This window comes from Rattus norvegicus, chromosome 4, assembly GCF_021556685.1.
Source record: "Rattus norvegicus strain SHRSP/BbbUtx chromosome 4, alternate assembly SHRSP_T2T, whole genome shotgun sequence".
NCBI classification, from domain to species: Eukaryota; Metazoa; Chordata; class Mammalia; order Rodentia; family Muridae; genus Rattus; species Rattus norvegicus.
The window spans coordinates 169,682,513-169,705,482 of NC_141537.1; the positions used below are offsets into that span (position 1 = coordinate 169,682,513).

General features: G+C 41.2%; 1 protein-coding gene across 11 annotated transcripts in view; it reads right to left on the reverse strand.

Annotated features, from left to right (window-relative positions):
* The window catches only part of Dusp16 (dual specificity phosphatase 16), an 83,437-nt gene that overhangs the window by 45,455 nt on the left and 15,012 nt on the right, over positions 1-22,970 (reverse strand). For 6 of the 11 annotated variants that reach the window (XM_087657047.1, NM_001106624.3, XM_087657048.1 and 3 more), the window contains exon 2: positions 1,152-1,742. Coding sequence is in view for 6 of the 11 variants with exons in the window: in NM_001106624.3 (NP_001100094.1) it covers positions 1,152-1,379 (228 nt within the window). In the remaining 5 variants the exon portion in view is untranslated. Of the gene's footprint in view, positions 1-1,151; positions 1,743-5,290; positions 5,477-22,970 lie in introns of all 11 variants that reach the window. The other 5 variants (XM_087657051.1, XM_087657042.1, XM_087657050.1 and 2 more) reach the window with 1 other exon arrangement.

The following is a 22,970-nucleotide window of genomic DNA, read 5'->3' on the forward strand; positions in this document are numbered from 1 at the left end:
GTGTGTGTGTGTGTGTGTGTGTGTGTGTGTGTCTGTGTGTGTGATGGTGGGGGGTGATTTCTGAGGTTCACTGGCCTGTCAGTCTAGCCTAATTGCTGACTTCCAAGCCAGGAGGCTACTTCAAAAGGAGGTATTTCTGAGGATAATACCCAACACACACATGCGCGCGCGCGCACACACACACACACACAGAGTTCCTATATAACAGGAAGGAAATCAGCTGTTTACTAAAAGATGCTAAGGTGTGCAAGGCTGACCTTAGCTATATAGCAACTTTGAGAGCAGTCTGAGCCTTATGAGACCATATGAGACCCTACTCAAAAAGGGGGTAGGTGGAACAGACTTCCCTAACGCATACATAATACTTCATTATCCCGGTAATACTTTTTTCCTGAACATAATGTCTTAACCAATATTACCACACATTAATGTTACTTCCACTTCTAATGATTGGTTCTCACTTTCAAAGAACCTGAAAAGAATGATTTCCAGTGTGTTTGAAGATACAAAATGTTGTTTAAACTGATAAGATAACTTCATTGAGATTAATTTCATTAATTTCACTAATATATAAAGAAACACAGCATGTGTCCAAATTACGATAAGTTAGCTATTCTGTATAGTTTAAAACGGTCTTTTTCCTTCCCATGGCATTTTTGACCATGGTCTTACTATGTAGCCCAAGTTTGCCTAAACTTGTAGCAATCCTTCCCCTCAGCCTCCCATGCTAGGATAACAGATGGGCATAAGCCACAATGCCTGACTTAGTTTAAAATATTCTTAATGTGGGGCTGGAGAGATGGCTCAGTGGTTAAGAGCACTGACTGCTCTTCCAGAGGTCCTGAGTTCAATTCCCAGCAACCACATGGTGGCTCACAAGCATCTGTGATGGGATCTGATGCCCTCTTCTGGTGTGTGTGAAGACAGTGACAGTGTACTCACATACATAAAATAAATTAATAAATCTTTAAAATATTCTTAATGTGAAAGTATGATTGTTAATTTATTTTCAGGTACTGCAAGAAGACCAAATCTAAAAAGCAATCAAAGTTTCCTCAAATTATTTTCTATACTTAAAAAAGAGGCTTCAATTAAAACATTTCCTGAATATTTCCTGCTTACTTCAAGAGTCATTAAAAAAAAGCATTTACCTTATGTTTTGCAGAATGCTGGATGAGTTCTGTAATTAATACTTTGTCTTGTTGCAGCCTTCGCTTCATCAGTTTGGAGCAGTTGATATTGATGGCTTCCAGAATGTGGGACGTATTGTACTCCACAAATGGCCGGCTGTCAATTAGCAGCACTTTCTCGGTGCCGCTTTCCAACAGAGCCACCAACCTCTCAGTAACAATTTGAGTTCCAGTCATCTCATGGGCCATGACAACAGTAAGTCCTCTTTCCCCACCTAGTTCTTTAATTTGCCACGATGATGTAATGGGGCTGTGCTCAAAGGCTCAGCCACTCCATTGTACTAGAAATGTATGAGGTCAGGCTAGTGGTGGCTGTGGAAAGGAGAGTTAAATCCATTTCAGCAAGAGCCTCCAACTGAATGTCTCTTTCTCTTTCCTGCTGATGTGCTCTTGCAAAGGATTCCGTCCACAAAGCAGCCCCTCACAGTGGATTCATACAGAGAGGACAGGAATAACCATTCCACAACAAAAGATGCTTCGGGGCAGCCAGGGTATTACGTCATCCATTACCTTTGCGCCCTCTCTCCAACAGCTTTACACTGGACTGACAACCTATATGAAGAGAGAAAGAAAGACAGAAAACAACACATGGGTCAGAAAAATAAGAATGAGTATCAGATTAGAGAGTGTATGACTCATAATATTTACCTCATTAATCTAATTCCATACTTAATGCACTGTTTCATTTGAACAAACAAAGGATTAACTAGACATGGCTTCATTAAAAAGGGGTTATACTAACCTCAAAATATAAAAACTTCAAAAAACAAAACAAGGCATTCATAATTATAATTATCTGAGATCCCAAGCTGAATAATTTGTATGAAATTACAGAGCCTAGAAAAAGCAGCTCAAAGGATTAATATTCTGAATGGTTTCTTCCATTTTACTTACTTATTGTACACAGAACAATAGCAAAGAGTCGGATTATATTATTTGGAGGGAAAAACCTCTTTCTGCTGGCTTAAGGTTCCTGTGATGAGTGGGCAGGTGCAAATAGCAGCCCCTTAAGAAGGGGCAGGAAAATGAGGTTGCACAAATTTCAGTTACTTTTTAAGGAAGAAAAGGGATAAACACGGCTGTCAACAGGACTACAGAAAGCCTGTGATGTATCCAGCAGCTATGACCCTGGTTTCGTAGCCATGTCCCTGGTCTGTCTCCATCTCAAGCCCAACTCTCCACCTCATGTTCCTTGACCTGTCATAGGCTTCCCCTTAGGTTTTCATACCACATTCTCAAGAGAATCATTAACTTCCAGCCTTAGAAAATTTCATCCCTTTACCTGAGACTTGAAGATGTCATGAAGAGCCCTTAAAATGTCTCCTGATCTCACCAAACTCTTGTAAGGAACCATATTTCCCGAGTAACCCTACTTGACGTTTAGTGTCATAACTTGAGGCTGATCCTAGCCTTCAAAAGTCTTAGATTCATTTCTATCCTGGTCCATTTTCCTCACATGAGACATGCTCTGTCTAATATCAGATTTTCGTCATCGGCATTCAGTTTTAGACGATAAGCATTTGATGGGAATATTTCTATTATTTTCTCACTTCCACTCTGCTTGTAAGTAAGATGCTCAATGTACCTTTTATAAGTAAAACCTTTCTTGTTCCAAAAGCAATTTGTGATTATAAATGAATATTTGATTGCCTGTTTTCAGAACAAGGTGGTAAAGCTGTCAATCATCTTAGAGTCATATTCTCTACTTTTATACTTAGATTTCAAGCCTGGGGGGTGGAGAAAAGGCATCAGGCTATAAAGAGAAGTGGCCTGGAATTACTGTTTATGTACCTTCTCCTACCAAATACAGATGCAGCAGTGACTCTCTTCATAAATATTTCCTCTAAGGACAAAACTGTCTATTTATCTAAAATTAATAAATGAAAGTGGATCAAACAGAGAAGAGGGGAATGCATCGGTAGCTGGCTGCACGGGTGAGGCTGGGCATAACAGTGCCCAGGAACTCCAGTGGCTGAAAAAAAAAAGGAATTTTACACCGCAGGCCAGCCTGGGCTATATAGTTAGACTCTGTCTCGGATGAGAGGGCAGTGTTGGAGAACAAAGCTCAGTCGTTCTAGAATCAAAAAAGCGTTATAGGGCTCAGCATGAAGCTCTCTAGCAGCTCTCAGAGAGGACCAGGGTTCAATTTCTAGCACTCACATGATTCAACCATCTTTAATTCCAATCCCAGGGGACCCAATGCCTTCTTCTGGAATCTTCTCAGGCACCAGGCGCATACATGTTACATAGACATACAGGCAGACAAAACACTGATGCACATAAAATAAATATTTTCCTTTGAAAAAGACATCACTGAGTAGATCAAAGCAGTAACAATCTACTTTCCTATACAGTCCAGCTTCCACCTTTCTCACAGAGCCTGAGAAATCTTATTTTATGAATCCTACATTTAATGCCTTATCCTCTAAGCACATTTCTCTTCAATATGCTTTTATATCATAAGCGTTACCTCTCATTTCAACTGAAGAAGCTAAAGCAGGAGATTTGCCTTGGCAATCAACAAACTTTTGCAAAGTACCCAGCATGTCCACAGCACTGAATAAAGCCCTGACTGCTCAGTGGCAAATATCACGTCAATGTAAGGTCCTGCACAGAGAATGTCTCACTTCCCACCAGAGCATCTACTACTGGATTATGCAGCTTTCCCTCAGCACCTGCTCCACAATGGATCTGGACTGGGGAAGAACGATGCGACGTCCACAAGAGTGCCCAGATGGCACAGAAAGCAGAAATCGGAGAACAAGAGCAAGCTGATTCCAACACCAGAGCTGAGTGGTTGGCTCCACTCAATGATGAAATCAGGGAGACAAAAAGCAGTGATCTGGGTTAGGAGATCAAGAGACAAAAGGAGGGAGAAAACAGCAAATATGCTTGAGCTAAATTAGAAAACTCATCACTTCCCTTCAGCAGACAGTTCTACCAGGTCTGAAAAGGCCCGAGTTGGCTGCTACAGATACAGAAAGACTCTTGTCCTGACCAAAAGGATCTCTCTCTGCTCAGTCACTCTGGTAGGGGATATAACAAGCAAAGGGATGAGAGTGAAGTAAATGTATACACATTCAGTACTGTACTGAAACCACCTAGAGTCCTCCAGTCCCTTTATATCAAAATTTTGATTGTCTTAGTCCTAACTGGACTGTGGGGCAGAGCCCTGCCGCGGGGTAATGGAGCTAGTGAGGACCGATGACCTTCAACTCATTTCCTTCTATTCCTTTATTTATTTACAATCTAGCCGTTATTCCCACTCCCAGTACTCATTTCTTTACAAGTAGGATTTTTTCCAAACTTTATTAATTCATTGTGAATTTCATATCATGTACCCACTCTCATTCATCTCCCTGTCCCTTCGCATCCATCCTCTACCCCTGCAAACAAAATACCCTCCAAAAGAAAATAAAGACAGAATTTAAAAGAAATCTTGGTGTGGAAACTGTGGTGTATTACAGCATGTCACCCAGTATACACTTTTGTCCACACATCTTTGCACATGTTGACTGCAATGAGTCATTAGTCTGGTCTGAGGTCTCTGGCTTCTGCTACTCTATCTATACTGGATCTTCACTGGGACTCCGCTTGGATATCCTGTTGTCCTAGTGATCCTGCAGCTTTGGATCTGCAGGACTGGCCCTTTCATGTACTCATAGCTAAAGTAGATGTTGGGTGGGCCTAGTCACCATCCTTGATCTGGGCTGTGGGGGAGGGGTAGCTGAGCTGGTCAGCTCACCAGCTCACCTGAGCCTACAGCACTGAGAAGAATTCTCCAGTACTGCCCCAGCAAGCTCATGCAATGCTGCAGTCAGCAAGGGGCAGGGGCAGCTCTCCTGTCCTCATGTCCTAGGGCTGGCTCACCCATGCCTTCACCACCAAGGCAAACTACTGTGCTGCCCAGGTGAGGTACAGGGTCCACTCTCCCAAGTGCTGCAGCCAGTGAGGGTCAGGACTCTCCTGCTCTCATGAATGTGGTAGCTGGTGAGGGGCAGAGCCAGCTCGATACAATGCCTAAGAGAGCAATCCAGACCAGGGACATCTGCATGGTCTTTGGTAGTAATATGGGCTTAGGATATCAATATAGATCCTACCTGCCACAGGACCACAAACCAGACATGGCCCCCAGCAGCAGCCTGGGTCTAGATATCCACGTGGTCTCCCTATGGCGGCACAGTCCTCAGGTATCCACGTGGTCTCCTTATGGCGGCACAGTCCTCAGGTATCCACGTGGTCTCTGGTGGTAGCCCACAGACATCGGCTTGGCCTTTGGTGGTAACCTGGGCCACAGACATCAACAGAGATTCCAGCTGCAGCAGAATCATGGACCCAGACATGGCCCTCGGTGCAGCCCAAGCCAGGTTATCACTATGGCCTCCTCACATTTGCCTGTTCCTCGTCACCTTTCTCCAGTGTAAACCCTTTGGTTTGCTTTCTCTTGCATCTCCATCTTTCCCTCACACATTCGTCCATCTTACTGGTACTCACAGCAGGTACCTGGGTGTCTTTGTTCTGGTCACTCTGATCAGTGTGGCCCAGGCCAGCATCTGGGTGTCTCATAAGTAGACGTTTTAAATTACATCCCCACAGTCTGCTTCTATCCCGTGGGATGGAGTGGATCTCAGTAGGCGGAGTGCCTGTTTACCACGCATGAGACCCTGTGCTCAGTCCCTAGCACTGCATAGACCATATGTGCTGCTGCACACCAGCACTTGGGAAGGAAAGACGAGGTCAGGAATTCAAGGCCACCCTTAACAGTATAGAGAACTCGAGGACAGCCTGGGCTACAAAAGACTTTGCCTCAAAAAGAATAATAAATAAAATACTTTAAAATTTGCTGTTCATTCTCAAGAATGCTAATACCTTGAGATCAGAAGCATATCTGTGATGGTTTCGTTTTCAAACTTTTTTACATGAAGTGAGATTTGAAGATTGCAAGCAAATAGTTCATTGTTTGCAAAACCACTGAACTAACTTTACCTTCATTTATTTTCCCTCTCTGTTTGTGTGGCATGTATTTTGTGTATGTGAATGTGGGCATGAGTAAGCCACAATCAACGAGTGAAGGTCAAAGAATATCTTCTGGGAGTTGGCTCTCTCCTACTATTCCATGAGGGCTCTGGGGACTGACTCAAGTTTGCCAGTCTTGTCCTATAGCATCTTGCCAGCCCCTCCTCCCCCAGATTCCTATCAAGTCCATGGAATAAACCTTTTAGATTGAATCACATAAGCCTAAAGAGCCTAGACTCTTACAACCTACTACACAGCCAATTTTTAAAACTTTTAATTGCTTTTTTCCATGTTTAATAAATATTTAAATGGTTCAAAAAATCTAAAATTGTGTGCATAATATGTCTACATTGTTATCAAAGTATCAGTTATACTTTGATGAAGGTGTTATAAACTGCCACGTTATTGAAACTCCAACACTATACTGACGTTTCTTTAATTTGTATGCTGTAGATGTCCCTCACCTGTCCTTTATAAACCTAACTGGTGACCACTGCTAACAGTAAGTAGCTTCTGATTTCTTCCTAAGACTGTTTAAAGTATATAGAGAAAACACAATGTTATTTTCCTTCTCCTTTGTTCAAATATTACATGGAATATGCAGTTTGTATATCTTGCTTTTTATTTCATTCATAATACTCCAATTTGATTTCTTTTTTTTTTTAGATTTATTTATTCATTATTTATGTGAATACACTGTAGCTGTCTTCAGACACACCAGAAGAGGGCATCGGATCTCATTACAGATGGTTGTGAGCCACCATGTGGTTGCTGGGAACTGAACTCAGGACCTCTGGAAGAACAGTCAGTGCTCTTAACCGCTGAGCTATCTCTCCAGCCCCCCCAATTTGATTTCTTAAAAAGCATATGTTTGGCAATTAGCAGGCAGGCAAACTAACCATTTCTTAGGCTGGGGAGATGGCTCTGTTTGTAAAATACTTGTTCTGCAACAATGAGGACCTGAGTCCAGATCACAGCACCTACATAAGGCCAAACACATACTATAATCCAGTGTCCCTCCAATAGGACGGAAGCAGACACAGGAGAATCCCCAGAAACTATAGGCCAACAGCCTGATGTTTACAACAGGTCCTGCCTCTTAGAAGAGAAAAGCAAGTATCCACACCTAAGGCTACTTTCTGACATCTGACATGTGATTGGTGATGTGCACACAGAGTCACAAACACATACATCATACACATATAGAAATGCCATTCCCAGTATGTAAATCATGCTTTATATGCTGTGACTTCTAACATTAACAAAAATTGTATAATAGCTTCCCCCTTAAATTTACCTTTTAGTTGTTTTTATTCGTAACACATCGAATGTTTTAGATTCAATGAGAAGATATACCCAACTTCATGATAGAAACGGTTGGAGTTTTATCTATCAAAATTCACTCTATATCTAATTTTGAATCTACATCAGTGAAAGATGCTACTGACTTTGTTATGTGTGAGAACTGTTTAGGAGGAAAGTCGAGCTTGTTAAGTAACAGAACAATGTAAAGACTAATATTATAAGAGTACCAATCATCTGCCCTTAAAGCAATTAAGAGGAAAGACATTAGGTTCACTTCCTTACTTCCCACAGCCATCAGTGTACCCAGCTAGACTTTTCTGTGGAGGACTAGGGATTTAACCCAGGCTTCACACATACCAGGTAAGCATTTTCAAATCAGCTGTGTATCTTGCCCATTCTGGTTCTTTCTTTCTTTGTTCGTCTGTTTTGTTTTGTTTTGCTTTTTATTTTGAGATGACCTTGTAAAGTGTTCTACACTAGCCTTAACCCTGCTCTGTAAGCTAAGCAGCCTTGACCTTGTAACCCTCATGTCAGCCTCCACAGTGGATAAGATGATAGCTTTGTACCAAAAAGTCCTGCCAGGATTTCCCTTCCCCATCACATTTCTATTAAATGATTCTACTAAACATCTTCTAGATGAAGTATTTTTCTCTCTGAAATGTCCCAATAACACGATAGCTCTGAGGTCAGTCGTAATTAGGATATGTTCAACTGCAAAAGGAAAAGTCCCTTTTTTTCTTCTATGGTTACTTTATGCCAACAATAATAGTTCTCAATTACTAGGCTCTGCTGCCCTGAGCTCAACCACAAGGCCTAAGTCAGGCAGGGTAAGTAAGGAGGCTCCACAAACATTTCAAATGACAGTCTGGAAATTGAGAAGGCAGGAGCTCCCACTCTATACTCATATTTCTTGAATAAAAAGGTTTAGCCTTGTTTGCAGGGTCTAGAGCTTAAGTTCAAATTCTCAGCAAGTCACAGGAAGGAGAGAATCAGGCATGAAGTTCATTAAACTACAAACTATACTTAGTTTCCCCTCTCCAATAAAGATTGATAAAACAAGCTACAAAAAAGACTTTTAGAGGAGCACTACATGGATGTAATAACAGTACAGATCTACAGGGAGGATAGACTTGCTGCAAGGGAGGGAGGATTGGAAGAGGAAGCAAGCAAAATCATCTTAGGCTTTGACCTTTGTAGTTCTACAGGGATTAATACTATTGTCTAGGATTCTGTGGATAACAGAACTGGTAGAAGACTGAGGCTCTGGCTTAATAACAAAGTGAGGCACCCTAATCGATACCAGCACTGTCAGAAATTGAAAAACAAAACAAAACAACCTACAGAAATCCAGAGATCAAAACAAAACAAAAACCAATCCTCACCAAAATAGTCATGAACCTAACATGTTTGGTCTACATTTTCCTACCCCAAACCTTAAGAAATAAATATTGACAAGTGATAATAACAGAATAGACTGCTTGAAGCAAGTCTTTCCAAACAACTAGTATTAGACATGGAGACAAAAGCGCAGTAAAGCCCAGCCTCTCACTGAGAGGCAGCAGTCAATGTATTCAAACTGTTTCCATGTTTCCAGAGAACTACAGCTGAAGGTTATAACAGCAGCTAACTTTCAAAGCTTAACTCTCTTTTGAGACACTGGCTGGCCAACATGGGGTGGGGCCAGATGTATGAGAAGCCTTAAAGAGTTTCTGCTAGTATTACAGAGCAATAGTGATAAAAACTGCATGGTATTGGTACAGAGACAGACAGATAGACCAATGGAACAGAATTGAAGACCCAGAAATGAACCCACACACCTATGGGCACTTGATTTTTGACAAAGGAGCCAAAACCATCAAATGGAAAAAAGATAGCATTTTCAGCAAATGGTGCTGGTTCAACTGGAGGTCAACATGTAGAAGAATGCAGATCAATCCACGCTTATCACCCTGTTCAAAGCTTAAGTCCAAGTGGATCAAGGACCTCCACATCAAACCAGATACACTCAAACTAATAGAAGAAAAACTAGGGAAGCATCTGGAACACATGGGCACTGGAAAAAATTTCCTAAACAAAACACCAATGGCTTACGCTCTAAGATCAAGAATCGACAAATGGGATCTCATAAAACTGCAAAGCTTCTGTAAGGCAAAGGACACTGTGGTTAGGACAAAACGGCAACCAACAGATTGGGAAAAGATCTTTACCAATCCTACAACAGATAGAGGCCTTATATCCAAAATATACAAAGAACTCAAGAAGTTAGACCGCAGGGAGACAAATAACCCTATTAAAAAAATGGGGTTCAGAGCTAAACAAAGAATTCACAGCTGAGGAATGCCGAATGGCTGAGAAACACCTAAAGAAATGTTCAACATCTTTAGTCATAAGGGAAATGCAAATCAAAACAACCCTGAGATTTCACCTCACACCAGTGAGAATGGCTAAGATCAAAAACTCAGGTGACAGCAGATGCTGGCGAGGATGTGGAGAAAGAGGAACACTCCTCCATTGTTGGTGGGATTGCAGACTGGTACAACCATTCTGGAAATCAGTCTGGAGGTTCCTCAGAAAATTGGACATTGAACTGCCTGAGGATCCAGCTATACCTCTCTTGGGCATATACCCAAAAGATGCCCCAACATATAAAAAAGACACCTGCTCCACTATGTTCATCGCAGCCTTATTTATAATAGCCAGAAGCTGGAAAGAACCCAGATGCCCTTCAACAGAGGAATGGATACAGAAAATGTGTACATCTACACAATGGAATATTACTCAGCTATCAAAAACAATGACTTTATGAAATTCATAGGCAAATGGTCAGAACTGGAAAATATCATCCTGAGTAAGGTAACCCAATCACAGAAAAATACACATGGTATGCACTCATTGATAAGTGGCTATTAGCCCAAATGCTTGAATTACCGTAGATGCCTAGAACACATGAAACTCAAGACGGATGACCAAAATGTGAATGCTTCACTCCTTCTTTAAAAGGGGAACAAGAATAGCCTTGGCAGGGAATAGAGAGGCAAAGATTAAAACAGACACAGAAGAACACCCATTCAGAGCCTGCCCCACATGTGGCCCATATATATACAGCCATCCAATTAGACAAGATGGATGAAGCAAAGAAGTGCAGGATGACAGGAACCGGATGTAGATCGCTCCTGAGAGACACAGCCAGAATACAGCAAACACAGAGGCGTATGCCAGCAGCAAACCACTGAATTGAGAATAGAACCCCCGTTGAAGGAATCAGAGAAAGAACTGGAAGAGCTTGAAGGGGCTCGAGACCCCATATGAACAACAATGTCAAGCAACCAGAGCTTCCAGGGACTAAGCCACTACCTAAAGACTATACATGGACTGACCCTGGACTCTGACCTCATAGGTAGCAATGAATATCCTAGTAAGAGCACCAGTGGAAGGGGAAGCCCTGGGTCCTGCTAAGACTGAACCCCGAGTGAACTAGACTATGGGGGGAGGGCGGCAAGGGGGGGAGGATGGGGAGGGGAACACCCATAAAGAAGGGGAGGGGGAGGGGGATGTTTGCCCGGAAACCAGGAAAGGGAATAACACTCGAAATGTATATAAGAAATACTCAAGTTAATAAAAAAAAAAAAAAAAAAGAGTTTCTGCTAGCCCAGAGTAGCATACACTTGGTACTGCTTCAGTCAGAGATCATGTCTTTCTTCTTAGAATTGCTTCCCGTTTGTTATGTTCATCTGTGCCGACAGCTAGCTTCTATTCCCTGATCTACCGAACCCTGATTCTTCCTTCTGATACTACTTCCCCTTTCTTCCACTACCCATGAGTCTATTAGACATATTTCTGAAATCTCCACTCATTCGCTGATCCACATCTTGTGTTTCCTCTCACCTTCTAGCAGGAAAACTAAGGGCCTCTTCTTTAGAAAAGGAGCCTGGATATGGGTGGCTGTCTGGGGTGGAAATGCAAGGATCCCTAAGAGAGAGCCACCAGGCAGGAAGAACGGAGAGAATAGTTTAATCTGGGAGCACAGGAAATGCTTTTATAAGCCTACCGGTGATAAAGGTAAGCTGGTGTTGAGAAGAGAGATTTACAACGAGACAGGGTCAAGTGAGACTGATGTGTGTATCCTGGTACTCTCGAGCATCTCAAGTAATTAGAAAGTAATTATCAGACACCTAGAATGTGCCAAACTCTGCTGTGAAAATGCAGCAACAAATGATAACTATTCATTATAAACTATAACTGTAAATGAATTGCTTAGTTAGAAATTAAGCAAGTAAAAAAATCTTGTTCTCTTAGAATTTAGTACTGGAATACTGAATTAGTCATCTTTCCATTACTTTAAGAAAATCTGAAACAATTAACTCATTTGGAGAAAACATTGTGTGTTCATGTCCACGTACCTGCTCCTGTGTGTTCCAGGGGTCAACCTGAGGTACCATTCATCAGATGCTATTCACTGTTACTTGAGACAGGGACTCTCACTGCAACCTAAGGCTTGTAGATTAATATACACTGACTGAACAGCAAGCTCAGGGATCTTCCTGTCATCTGCCTTCCCAAAGGTAGAAATATGTACCACCATACCCAGCACTATTATTTATTACTATTATTTAAAGCAATCTTTAAGTTAAAATACATTTTGATTATATTCTTTCCCGTCCCCAAATCCTTCCAGATCCTCTCCCCTCCCTATACACCCAACTTTAAGTTCTTTCTCAAAAAACAAGTAACGACCCAATACAACAAACCCCTTCCAAAATCAAGAAAGCAAAATTCCACCCCACCCCATATTGCCCCCCCAAACACCAAACTGTAACCAAATAAGAACAAACAAATGACACTGTGGAGTCCGTGATATGCTGGTCAACAACTCCTGAACGTGAGGCCTGTCCTGGAGTGGTTGATAGACCCAGTGCTACTCTGTTGAAGAAAACGGATTTTCCTCTCTTGGCAGGCATGTGACAGTTCAGTTGTTAAGCTTAACCTAGTGGCTAGGTTTTCCTTCTTTTTTAAAAATGATGTCTTTATTTTTATCTCATGTACATAGGTTTTGCCTGCATACATGTGTGTCTGTGTGAAGGTGTCAGATCCCCTTGGCTGTGAGCTGCCATGTGAGTGCTGGGAATTGAACCTGGATCCTCTAGACGAACACTCAGTGCTCTTTAACTGCTGAGCCATATCTCCAGCCCCATGGATAGATTTTTTTATTCATTTTTAAAAAACAAAATAAAATATAGTAAGACAAACAAAATTTATCAATTGAAGTTGGAAAAGTCAAACCAACAGAAGGAAGAGAGCCAAAGGGAAGGCACAAGATTCAGATCCCTACTCACGTTCTTACACGCAGGAGTTCCACAGCAACAACTAAGCTGGAAGCTCTAATATGTATGCAGAGGACCTGGTGCAGACCTGTGCTGCCGTCCTCATGCTGACTTAGAGCACCTTGTTTTCCTGGGGTTCCCCATCCCCTCTGGCTCTTACACTCTTCCCACCTCTGCTTCTATGGAGTGGAACAGCAGGGTGGGAGGTCCCGGAGCTGAGGGAAGGGATTTCACAGAGATTCCCACTTAGAGCTGAGTGTTCAGTCTCTCACTCTGCACAATGTCTGGCTGCAGTATAACAAGCATTTACATGGGTGTTGAGTATTGAACTCAGTATTCTTCTCATTGCATGGCAAGAGGTTTACTGACTACTCATCTCAGGGTTTTTATTGCAATGATGAACACCGTGACCAAAAAGTAAGTTGGGGAAGAAAGAGTTTATTCAGATCACAGTCCATCACTGGAGGAAATCAGGATAGGAGCTCACACAGCTGGATCCTGGAGGCAGGAGCTGATGCAGAGGCTATGGGGGTGCTGCTTACTGGTGTCCTTCACATGGCTGGCTCAGCCTCCTTTTTAGTAGAAGTCAGGACTACGAGCCCAGGAATGGCACCACCCACAATGGGCTGGACCCTCCGACATTGATCACTAATGGATAAAATGCCTTACAGCTGGATCTTATGGAGGCCTTTCCTCAAGGGAGGCTCCTTTCTCTCTGATGACTCTAGCTTGTGTCAAGTTGACACACAAAATCCATTTCCCCAGTCCTTAAAAAAAGACATTTGGTTTAGAGTTCTGGAAACTTCATTCCACAATTGAGCAGATCCAATGCTCTCAGTGTTCTTGGGGACATGTCAGGTAGCAATGGCTAAGAATGGGAGGTCAGGTAAACTGGTCATAGAGCAAACAAGCATGGAAAAAAGGTGGGGAGTTGGGGATTTAGCTCAGTGGTAGAGCGCTTGCCTAGGAAGCACAAGGCCCTGGGTTCGGTCCCCAGCTCCGGAAAAAAAAAAAAAAAAAAAAAAAAAAAGGAAGGTGGACCCACAACCCCCTTCTGAAGGTGTGACCTTGTGACCTAAAATCTTCCCACTAAGACCCACCTCCTAATGACTCCAGTACTTCCTAATAACATTAAGTTGGGGACTCAGTCTCCAACACATGAATCTTGGAGGGACTTTAAAAATGTAAAATATCATAAGGTACATATAATAGACAAAATATGCTATGCTAGCATAAAGTGCTATGAAGAAATAAATGAAGCAGAGTTAAAGGTGAGAGCTTCTAGAGGAGGCTCAAACTGACCGTCCACAGGCCTTTCTCTAAAGCAATCACAAAAAGTAAAATCATGAAGGGGGTGAGAAAGCAAGTTAAGAGGACACCGGGAAGACTGAAACTCTATGCCAAAAGCACCATTTAAAATAATGAAGACACTGGCCAAAACATCCTGAATTAGGCAAATTCTAATAAAAGTTACGGTAGTATTCAGTCTTTCTTCAGAATGATGGTTATATTTACTAGAAATGACACATTTCCAGGCAACTGAGATTTTTAACTTTGGGGTAAAATATATACAAATATGTATGTAGGTGAGTCCACACACATACTAAAGAAGTTTAGTACATTTTCTTCCTTTAACACTGCAAAGGAATGTGGTGTGGTTCCTTGGTGTATGTCTTTGCCAAGAAACACCAACACTGTGACACCAACACTGTGACAGGAGAGATTACAATGTTCACACAGTATACTGCTGCTTAGAGCACAAATGCTTACATCTAGTAAGGGAGTCTGAAGGGTTTTGTTTTTGTTTTTTGGCAAAGAATGGAATAAAATATAACAGACATAGTAAGCAAAATATATGTATGAAAAAATCTATACAAGAAAGTATTTTTAAAATGTTTTTAAGATAACTTATTTATTTTTGTTTTATGAGCATTGTGTTTTGCCAGCACATGTGTCCGTGTGAGAGTGTCAGAGCCCCTGGATCTGGAGTTACGGACAGTTATAAGCTGCCATGTAAGTGCTAGGAATTGAACCCTAGTTCTCTGGAAGAGCAGTCAGTGCTCTTAACTGCTGAGCTATATCTCTCCAGCCCCCTTAGAAATCTTTTCATTAAAATAAATGTTTTCAAGATGTTCTTCTTGTCAAAGGATGGATCAAATAACTCAAGAACTTACATTCAAGGGGTTGGCAACAGTAACTTCAGAATCTTTCATTTGTATATTGTACCTTTGGCTAATCCACCGCCATAACAAAATCCACTATGAGAAAGAAAGGGCATATGTTTCTGGTAGAAAAGTTAAATTCCACAAGTACTAAGACAGGGCAAAGGTATAATCTGGAAGCAGTCTAATGAAAGAAAGGCTACAGTTTAATCTCTCAGAACTATCAGTTTTAGAGAGGATATCTTGTATACTGAATGGATGCAAAAACCTATGGCTTTTCCTACAGGGAAGTAAAGGTAGAAGAATCAGACACTCAAAGTCATCCTTGGCTGCAAAGTGAGTTTGAAGCCATTCTGTGATATACATGAACTTGCCGGCCGGCTGGCCGGAAGGAAGGAAGGAGGGAAGGAAGGAAGGAAGGAAGGAAACATTGGCAAGTGATATCACACAGTCTTGGTATCTTTCTTGGCAGGGCTGATTTAAAACAGTTGGTGGTGAGTGGGCAGATTAGAAGATGAGCTAATACAATATATGTAAACTGATGGTAACTCTCAAAAGGTGGAAGCCCAACTGTTGCTTCACAAAAGAACTTGTAAAGAATATCTATCATACGGTAGAGAGCATTTGCCTATCATCCTCAAAGTGTGTGTATGTTCACTGGTGGCAGAACTTCAGGCATGCTAAACATATTGTCTACAGCGATGAATGACATCTCAGATGCCCAGAAAATTAAAAGTTCAATTATGACTTGTGACTAGAAACCTGAATTTTAAAACATATCAGTTGGAGTGTGCTTTTTAATACAAAAAGAGTCCTATACATAAGGAACTTATTCTGATATTTTTGTTAACATAGTACTATTAATCTTAAAATGTATTTTGAGTGTTAAAAGTTTCCAAAGCAAACCTGCCTAAGTAATCACAAATGTAATAAAGTATGACTTTTCATTCCTCACCCAAAAGGTGCAAATTCCCCTGGCAAAGTAAAGCAGTAGGCTTAGGTCACCACTGTCAGCTCCTAAGAAGACAAGCACAACAATGCTTGAACAGATTCCAGGCGTGGCCTTCACGCAGAGACCACACCTGCTTCCAAGGCCCTGGGGCTAAAAATAACTCTGGGGCTTCAAAAAATGGGATGTCAGCCAGGCCCAGGGGTAACTTGCTGGCCCCTTGCTCTGCTCTGCTCAGTGAAAGCAGGAGCTACAAAACTGTAATTCACACACACACACACACACACACACACACACACACACACACACACACACTTTCCTTCTGTAGGTTTCTGCACCAAGCATACACAACTCAGGCAGGCTCAGTTTCTTTGCAGCTTCCAACCAAAACAAATCCTAGGAATTCAGAAAAAAAATGAAATAAATGTGAGATTTCATGATGTATTATTTTTAGAGGAAAAAAAAAGGACAGGACTCAGGAGACCTTGTTCCTAATTTCAACTTTACCAAACTGCCCATAGGCCATATAAAACATGCACTGGACACTCCCACGCCTGCGCTTGTATAAAGGGTGAAGTGAGGGACTGAGTGCCATCTACAGTTCTCTCACTAGGAACAGAAAGATGCTGCTGTGAGTATATCTTAGGACTTAGACAGTGTCAGGACAGAAAGGTGCTAAAATGTACTGATCACCAAGCAATCATGTAAGTGTCACAGTTTATAGCCTCACATTAAAAGAATAAGTCTGGGGACACAACAGGCAAGCCAAATCATGGCTGGAGACTCCCAAGGCTTGATCAGAAATAACTATTCCCATTTCTTTGCAAGTCTCAGGATAAAAGGAAGCCATGTAGTAGAGAACGATGGTTAGCATCATTGCTCGCCCTCCAGGAGCCTAGGCTATGCTCATTCTGACATCACTACATTTGTCTACACACTCATGCATGCACGCACACATTTGCAGTGGGTGCTGAGAATTTAATAATATTAGGAAGCTACTCCACCAGAGAGCCACAGAATGACAGGGCTGGGGCCTGGGCAGAAGGACAGACAACAGAAAAAGCAGAGACTAAACCCTGGCAAAGCCAAGGATGCACCTGGCCTCTTGGTCACTTTTCATTGTTCATCTTTTCCCTGTAATGTTTTCCATCCTCTCATCTAACACAAGTTTCTGTGCTTTTGCTTTGTTCTAAAACACTGTGGTCTCCTCTTCTCTCCCTTGCTCCTTTTCACAGTTCTTCCTTCACAATTAAAAACAGAGCCTCTAACAGAGATTTTAAGGCTAAGCTCTTACTATTATTTCATTTTCTGTGGTGCTATTTCCTTTTGGGGGATGGGGGCATCTGCCAAGGTCTTTGATATGTTGCTATTATATCAAGTAAGCACAACTGTTATCAATGGGTTGGGTGTTCTATCAACATTGAAAATGATTTTTACTGGTCAGGCAGTGGTGGTACACACCTTTTATCCCAGTAGTCAGGAGGCAGAAGCAGGTGAATCTCTGTGAGTTGGAGGTCAGCCTGGATGACAAAGCGAGTCCAGGATGGCCAGGACTACACAGAGAAACCCTGTCTTGAAAAACCAAAACAACAACAATAATATAAATAAACTATTAAGGTAAAACATTCTAAATTGAAGTTTTATTTTAGAGAAATTTAAAAAATTTTCCATCTTGGCATTTCATACATGGCTGGCTCCACAGAATAAACATCACTAACTTCCTATCAAGACAGGGTTTCCCTGGGTAACAGCCTTGGCTGTCCTGGAGCTCACTTCGTAGAGCAGGCTGACCTCTACCTGCCTCTGCCTCCCAAGTGGTAGAATGAAGGTCTATACCATCATACCAGGCTCAGTGTCCTAGGCTTTCATCAGCCCTTAAATACTGTAGCTCTGGAGATGAAGGCTAGGCCTCAACCTAAGTCTCAAAAGGAAGAGATTCTTGAGGCTTCCACCGTTGGATATGTAGAAATAACAACATGTGGACTATATGGAAAATAACAACCTACGGATTCATATTTGTAAAGTAAAAAGTAACCTGAGCATGTGTGGACAAGGCAAGCTTCACCAAGGTGTGATGGCACCTGTGGCCCTGCCAGCTGTCTGACCCTCCAACCTCTTGTAAGCCACTGGTTTCAAATGAGCACAACCTGACCCAGAAGGAACATCAAAGACAAATAAGATGGCCAGAACACAAGGTGTTCATTACGAGCCTCACAATCTTAACAATACAATAAAAAATACTCAACTATAAGACATAAAAAAATAACTGCAAAGTCAAAAAAGGATTATACATAAAATGTCTATTCAACAATGCAAGTCTGAGATGCGATGCCATTTCTGCCTGCTATCCTTCAGGTTATTCCTTTTCTAAGGTCATCTGCCATCTTCAGGAAGACGGTCCTGTCCTTTATATATAGTCCAGGGTTGATGTCAGGCTCAGGAGGGCCATAAACAGTAAACACTGTCCGAGTTTTAATTTCTGACTGTCAGCACTGGCTTATCTTAATGTTAATAAAAGGTATTGTGAGAAAAACAAGAGATGGTTAATCTCATATAAGAATAAAAAAATTAAGTATACCTGAAATAACATTTTGAATGAATATAAAAAGTGCTTTCTAGAAAAATCTAAATTTCAAGATGATTTTTCAGGGAAAAATTGGGACAATATTGGGACATAAACACCCAAGGGAAAATGAGGAAGAAAATTCCAAATGAAATAAATCCATGAACTCAATGAAAGAGACAAGGAGATTTTCCTGGCTAGAGCACAGATTGTATCAGTATGGGACAAAGTAAGTTAATAAAGAAGGGGCACCCTGGAAGGCATATGCCATCAAAGCCATCATAAGCTATAGAAAAATAACTTGGAAACATCCCTGGATGAATTTCACTTGGTAACTATTTACAATGGACAGAACAGAAAACTGAATCCAGAAAACTTAAGACACAGCCCACGTGATTTTAGATGTGTAAGGATGGACTCAGACTTCAACAGTCACTGAATGTCTAACATGAAAAGGAAGCACCAAAAGACCGTTGAGGATCAAAAGCTAAGTCAGTGTGCCTGGCATCGAAGCATATATCTGTTAACTCACAGACTGTTTGACAGTGCTCATGAAAATGGCATCTAGACTACACCATCGAATTATTCTACAAAATCTGAAAGATCTTGGTACCCTAATCTGCCACCACTTCATATGCGCTAATATAAAATTAAATAAGCATTATGCCCAGGTTCAAGTTTTTGTTTACAAATAAAGTGAACTGGGCATAATGAAAGGCTAAAATAAGCCAGGTATGGTGGTGTTATATACCTATAAATCACAGCATTCAGAAGACTGATGCACTAGAATTTTGAATTGAAGGCTGATATCATGATTCTCTTCTATAAGTTAAATACACACACACAGAATGAGAGAGAGAGAGAGACAGAGACAGAGACAGAGACAGAGACAGAGACAGACACTGACTGACAGACTGACTAAGCTTCATCCTCAGGCCCTGCATTTTTTGTTTGGTCTTAATTTATGGCATGCTAAGAATGTTCACAGGAGGGGCTGGAGAGATGGCTGAGTGGTTAAGAGCACTGACTGCTCTTCCAGTGGTCCTGAGTTCAATTCCCAGCAACACATGGTGGCTCACAACCATCTGTAATGGGATCTGATGCACTCTTCTGGTGTGTGTGAAGACAGATGCAGTGTACTCATACATAAAATAAATAAATAAATTTAAAAAAAAAAGAAAGAAGTCTCTCTCTGTGTCTCTCTGTCTCTCTGTCTCTCTCTCTCTCTCCCTTCCTCCCTCCCTCCCTCCCTCCTCTCATTCTTATTTAAAAAAAAAAGAATGTTCACAGGAAGAAAGATGCTGAAACTAAAGTACTCAGCTCTATTTTCTCAATAAACTAAGTACAATTATTTTTCATCATTATCCAAAATCAGTTTTATGGTATATCATGGAATTCATTCAGTGGTAAATGGTAGTATAAAAGCCTACCTAATTAAAATTTTCAATGTCAATAATGCTATAAAATACAAGGTATGTGGTATGATTTGAAAATGAAGTCTCCTTCTACCTGCCCCTCAAAGGCTTGGTCTAAAGCTGATGGACGCAGGTACAATCAGTGAAAAGTGACTGGACCACACCCCACCTGTCAGGTGGAAGCAGGAGTCATTACAAGTTCAAGGCATCCTTGGCTACATAGTGACTTGGAGAGCAGACTGATGTAAATGAGACTCTGTCTCGACAAGCAACAACAACAAAAATATTCTCAGGTGTGCTGGCTCATGCATATACATAATCCAAGCTCTCAGATCTCAGATCAGGGGGTAGCCATGAGATTAGAGCTAGCCTAGTCTGTACAGGGAGTTGATAGCCAGCTCAAGATACACACCAAGACCCTTTCTTGGGTGGAGGTGGGAAGAATAACTGGACATGAACACTCTCACAATAAGATGACATTATCAGGAAATGATGGAAAGTAGGAGAGGCCTAGCTGGAGAAAACGTAACTGAGGAGGTCCCTGGAAAGATACATACATGTTCCTGGCCCCACCCCCGCCCCACTCTGGTCTCTGGCTGTCATGAAATGAGCAACCTCTTTCACTACACTTTTCAACTATGATGTTCTCCTCACCACAGGCTAAAGCCATGGTCAACCAACCAACACTAAACCAAAATAAATCCTTCTTTTATATTTTTTCTCTAGCACATATATATTTCACATAAAGCAAAACAAGTAGATAGGTATTAGGCAATGTCTCTTTTCCATATGTAAACTTAATAGGAAAAACATAACAAATATATTAATTTTTTCATAAGGGAAATTTGGTATAAAGTAGATTATAAGGCTGTCCACCATGAAACTCTGGCTTAATACCAAACTACCTGACTTCACCATCTCATCTAATATGTAGTGAATGGCATAGTTAGAGCCCAAGAATTATATTCACAACACTCTACTGCTTAATTGTACTGCACCAGCTCTTAATTAGGTTCAAAGGAAACCTCATTTGCTATCAGCGTTTAACATCGCATAGCACTAAGTAACAGAGCGAAGGTATCTTAAGCACGAAACAATAACTGTTCAGTTTTCTCTCCTTCCTGAGGACTGTTCATTCTTTTCTAATTCTGGGGTTTGGACCTTAGGTAATCTGTAAAACTCTAAGAAGAAAAAATGCATGGGTGAGGAATACAGGAGTGTTCATTTATTGAGTACTGTGTATATTCAGCTTACACTTTCTACTCCCATCTAATCACAACAGTTGCTTGGAAAACCGGTGAAAGCTACTGATCTAGTCCTACTTCTGGAGAGTGAATCTTGAGTCCAGAATGGAAACTTAATTCCTATTATTAAAAATGTTACTGGATGCTCACAGGATCTGGCAAAAATACTGTCCTAAAAATATCTTTGGCCTTTCTTTCAATGTTTGCAGTGATTCGACTGGTATACAGATTTTTCAGTCTTCCTCACCTTGAGGACACACAGTTACAAAAAAATAGATTTGAACTTAAAATGCTGACAGGATAAACCAGGCCTGGTGGTGCATGCCTGTAATCCCATTCCTCAAAAAGCTGAAGCAAAAGAATCAGAAATTCAAGGTCATCCTCAGCCACAATGCAAATTTAAGACTTTCTGGTGCTATCCTAGGGGTGACATCCAGGCAGGTAGCACAAAGAATAAAGAATTCCAGAAGCAAAGCATTTCTATCTCACTGGTGTCTCAGTTGGGGTTTCTACTGCTGTGAAGAGAAACCATGACCAAGGCAGCTTATATAGCAAGTTTAGCTAGGGGTTGCTTACAGTTTTAGTCCATTTCCACTGTGGCAGGGAGCGTGGCAGCAGGCAGGCATGACACTGAAGCCATAGCTGAGAGCTCTCATCTGATTCACAAGTGGTAGCAGAAAGAGTGAGTATCCCTGACATAGGCTTTTGAAAGCTCAGAAACTACCTTAGTGACACACCTCCTCCAACAAGGCCACACCTCCTAATTCTTCTTTAACAGTCCACCAACTGGGAAGTAAACATTCAAATATATGAGCATACAGGGAAAGATTCTTATTTAAACCCCATACCAGATCACTGTGTGAATATAAAACAATTTCGTTTAAATAAAAAGTACTTCATAAATTACCGCATCTTCTTTGAAAAGGAAATAAAAATCAACAAGACATTTTGATTAGTCAGTAGTTCTAAATATTGGCTGCATATTAAAATTACCTGGGAGCACTAAAATATCTTGAACTTCACAATCTCTGAGGAATGAGAACCAATAGTTTTTACACAAGCAAGTGCAGATGGATTCTTTTCCAAGAAGAGTTCAAAGGACAGTCTTTTGAAACACAGGATTTAAAAAGGATCAAGAAGAAATTCCATGACACACGTTATACTGTGATTTACCTGGTCTTGGTCTGTTATAATGTGCTCTAGAGTCTGAAAAAATGTTTAGGCAAGAGAGCATATTTGCCAACATTACAACTGTAAGTTCAAAATGGGGTGGTGGAGAGCACAGATATTCTATTGAACAGAACAAAAGGTGGGAAAGATATGCTGGGATAGAACTTTATCATGGCCTACCAAATAGTTTATGCTGAAGGGGACATAATTCCCTATCTTTCTTCACTATAGGCTAGATACAGATACACAAAGGAAATGTTCAGAAGTTGAAAAGAGGCAACACGGAGCTCAGTATATGAATTCAAATTAAAGATTTGCTACCCTCAAGAATATCCCAGTTCAGAGAGCCCATTACCATCACGAGGTTGTGCAGGCCTTTGTAACTCCTCCCTCTGATCTGATCTGTCTTGTACATTACATTAAAGGGCATGCCCACCCTTCTCAGAGTCAGTTTTTAGTCACAGAATACCTTGTAATGTATAATCGAATGTACACTAGGAAATGCTCACTCCAGTAACTGCCTCACACAGTGGATCTAACTCATGGTTCACTCACCTAACAATTTTTGAGCATGTATGTTGTACAAAGTGGAAAGGAAAGAACCCCCAGAGGCAATGCCTGGAAGCCAACAAGGA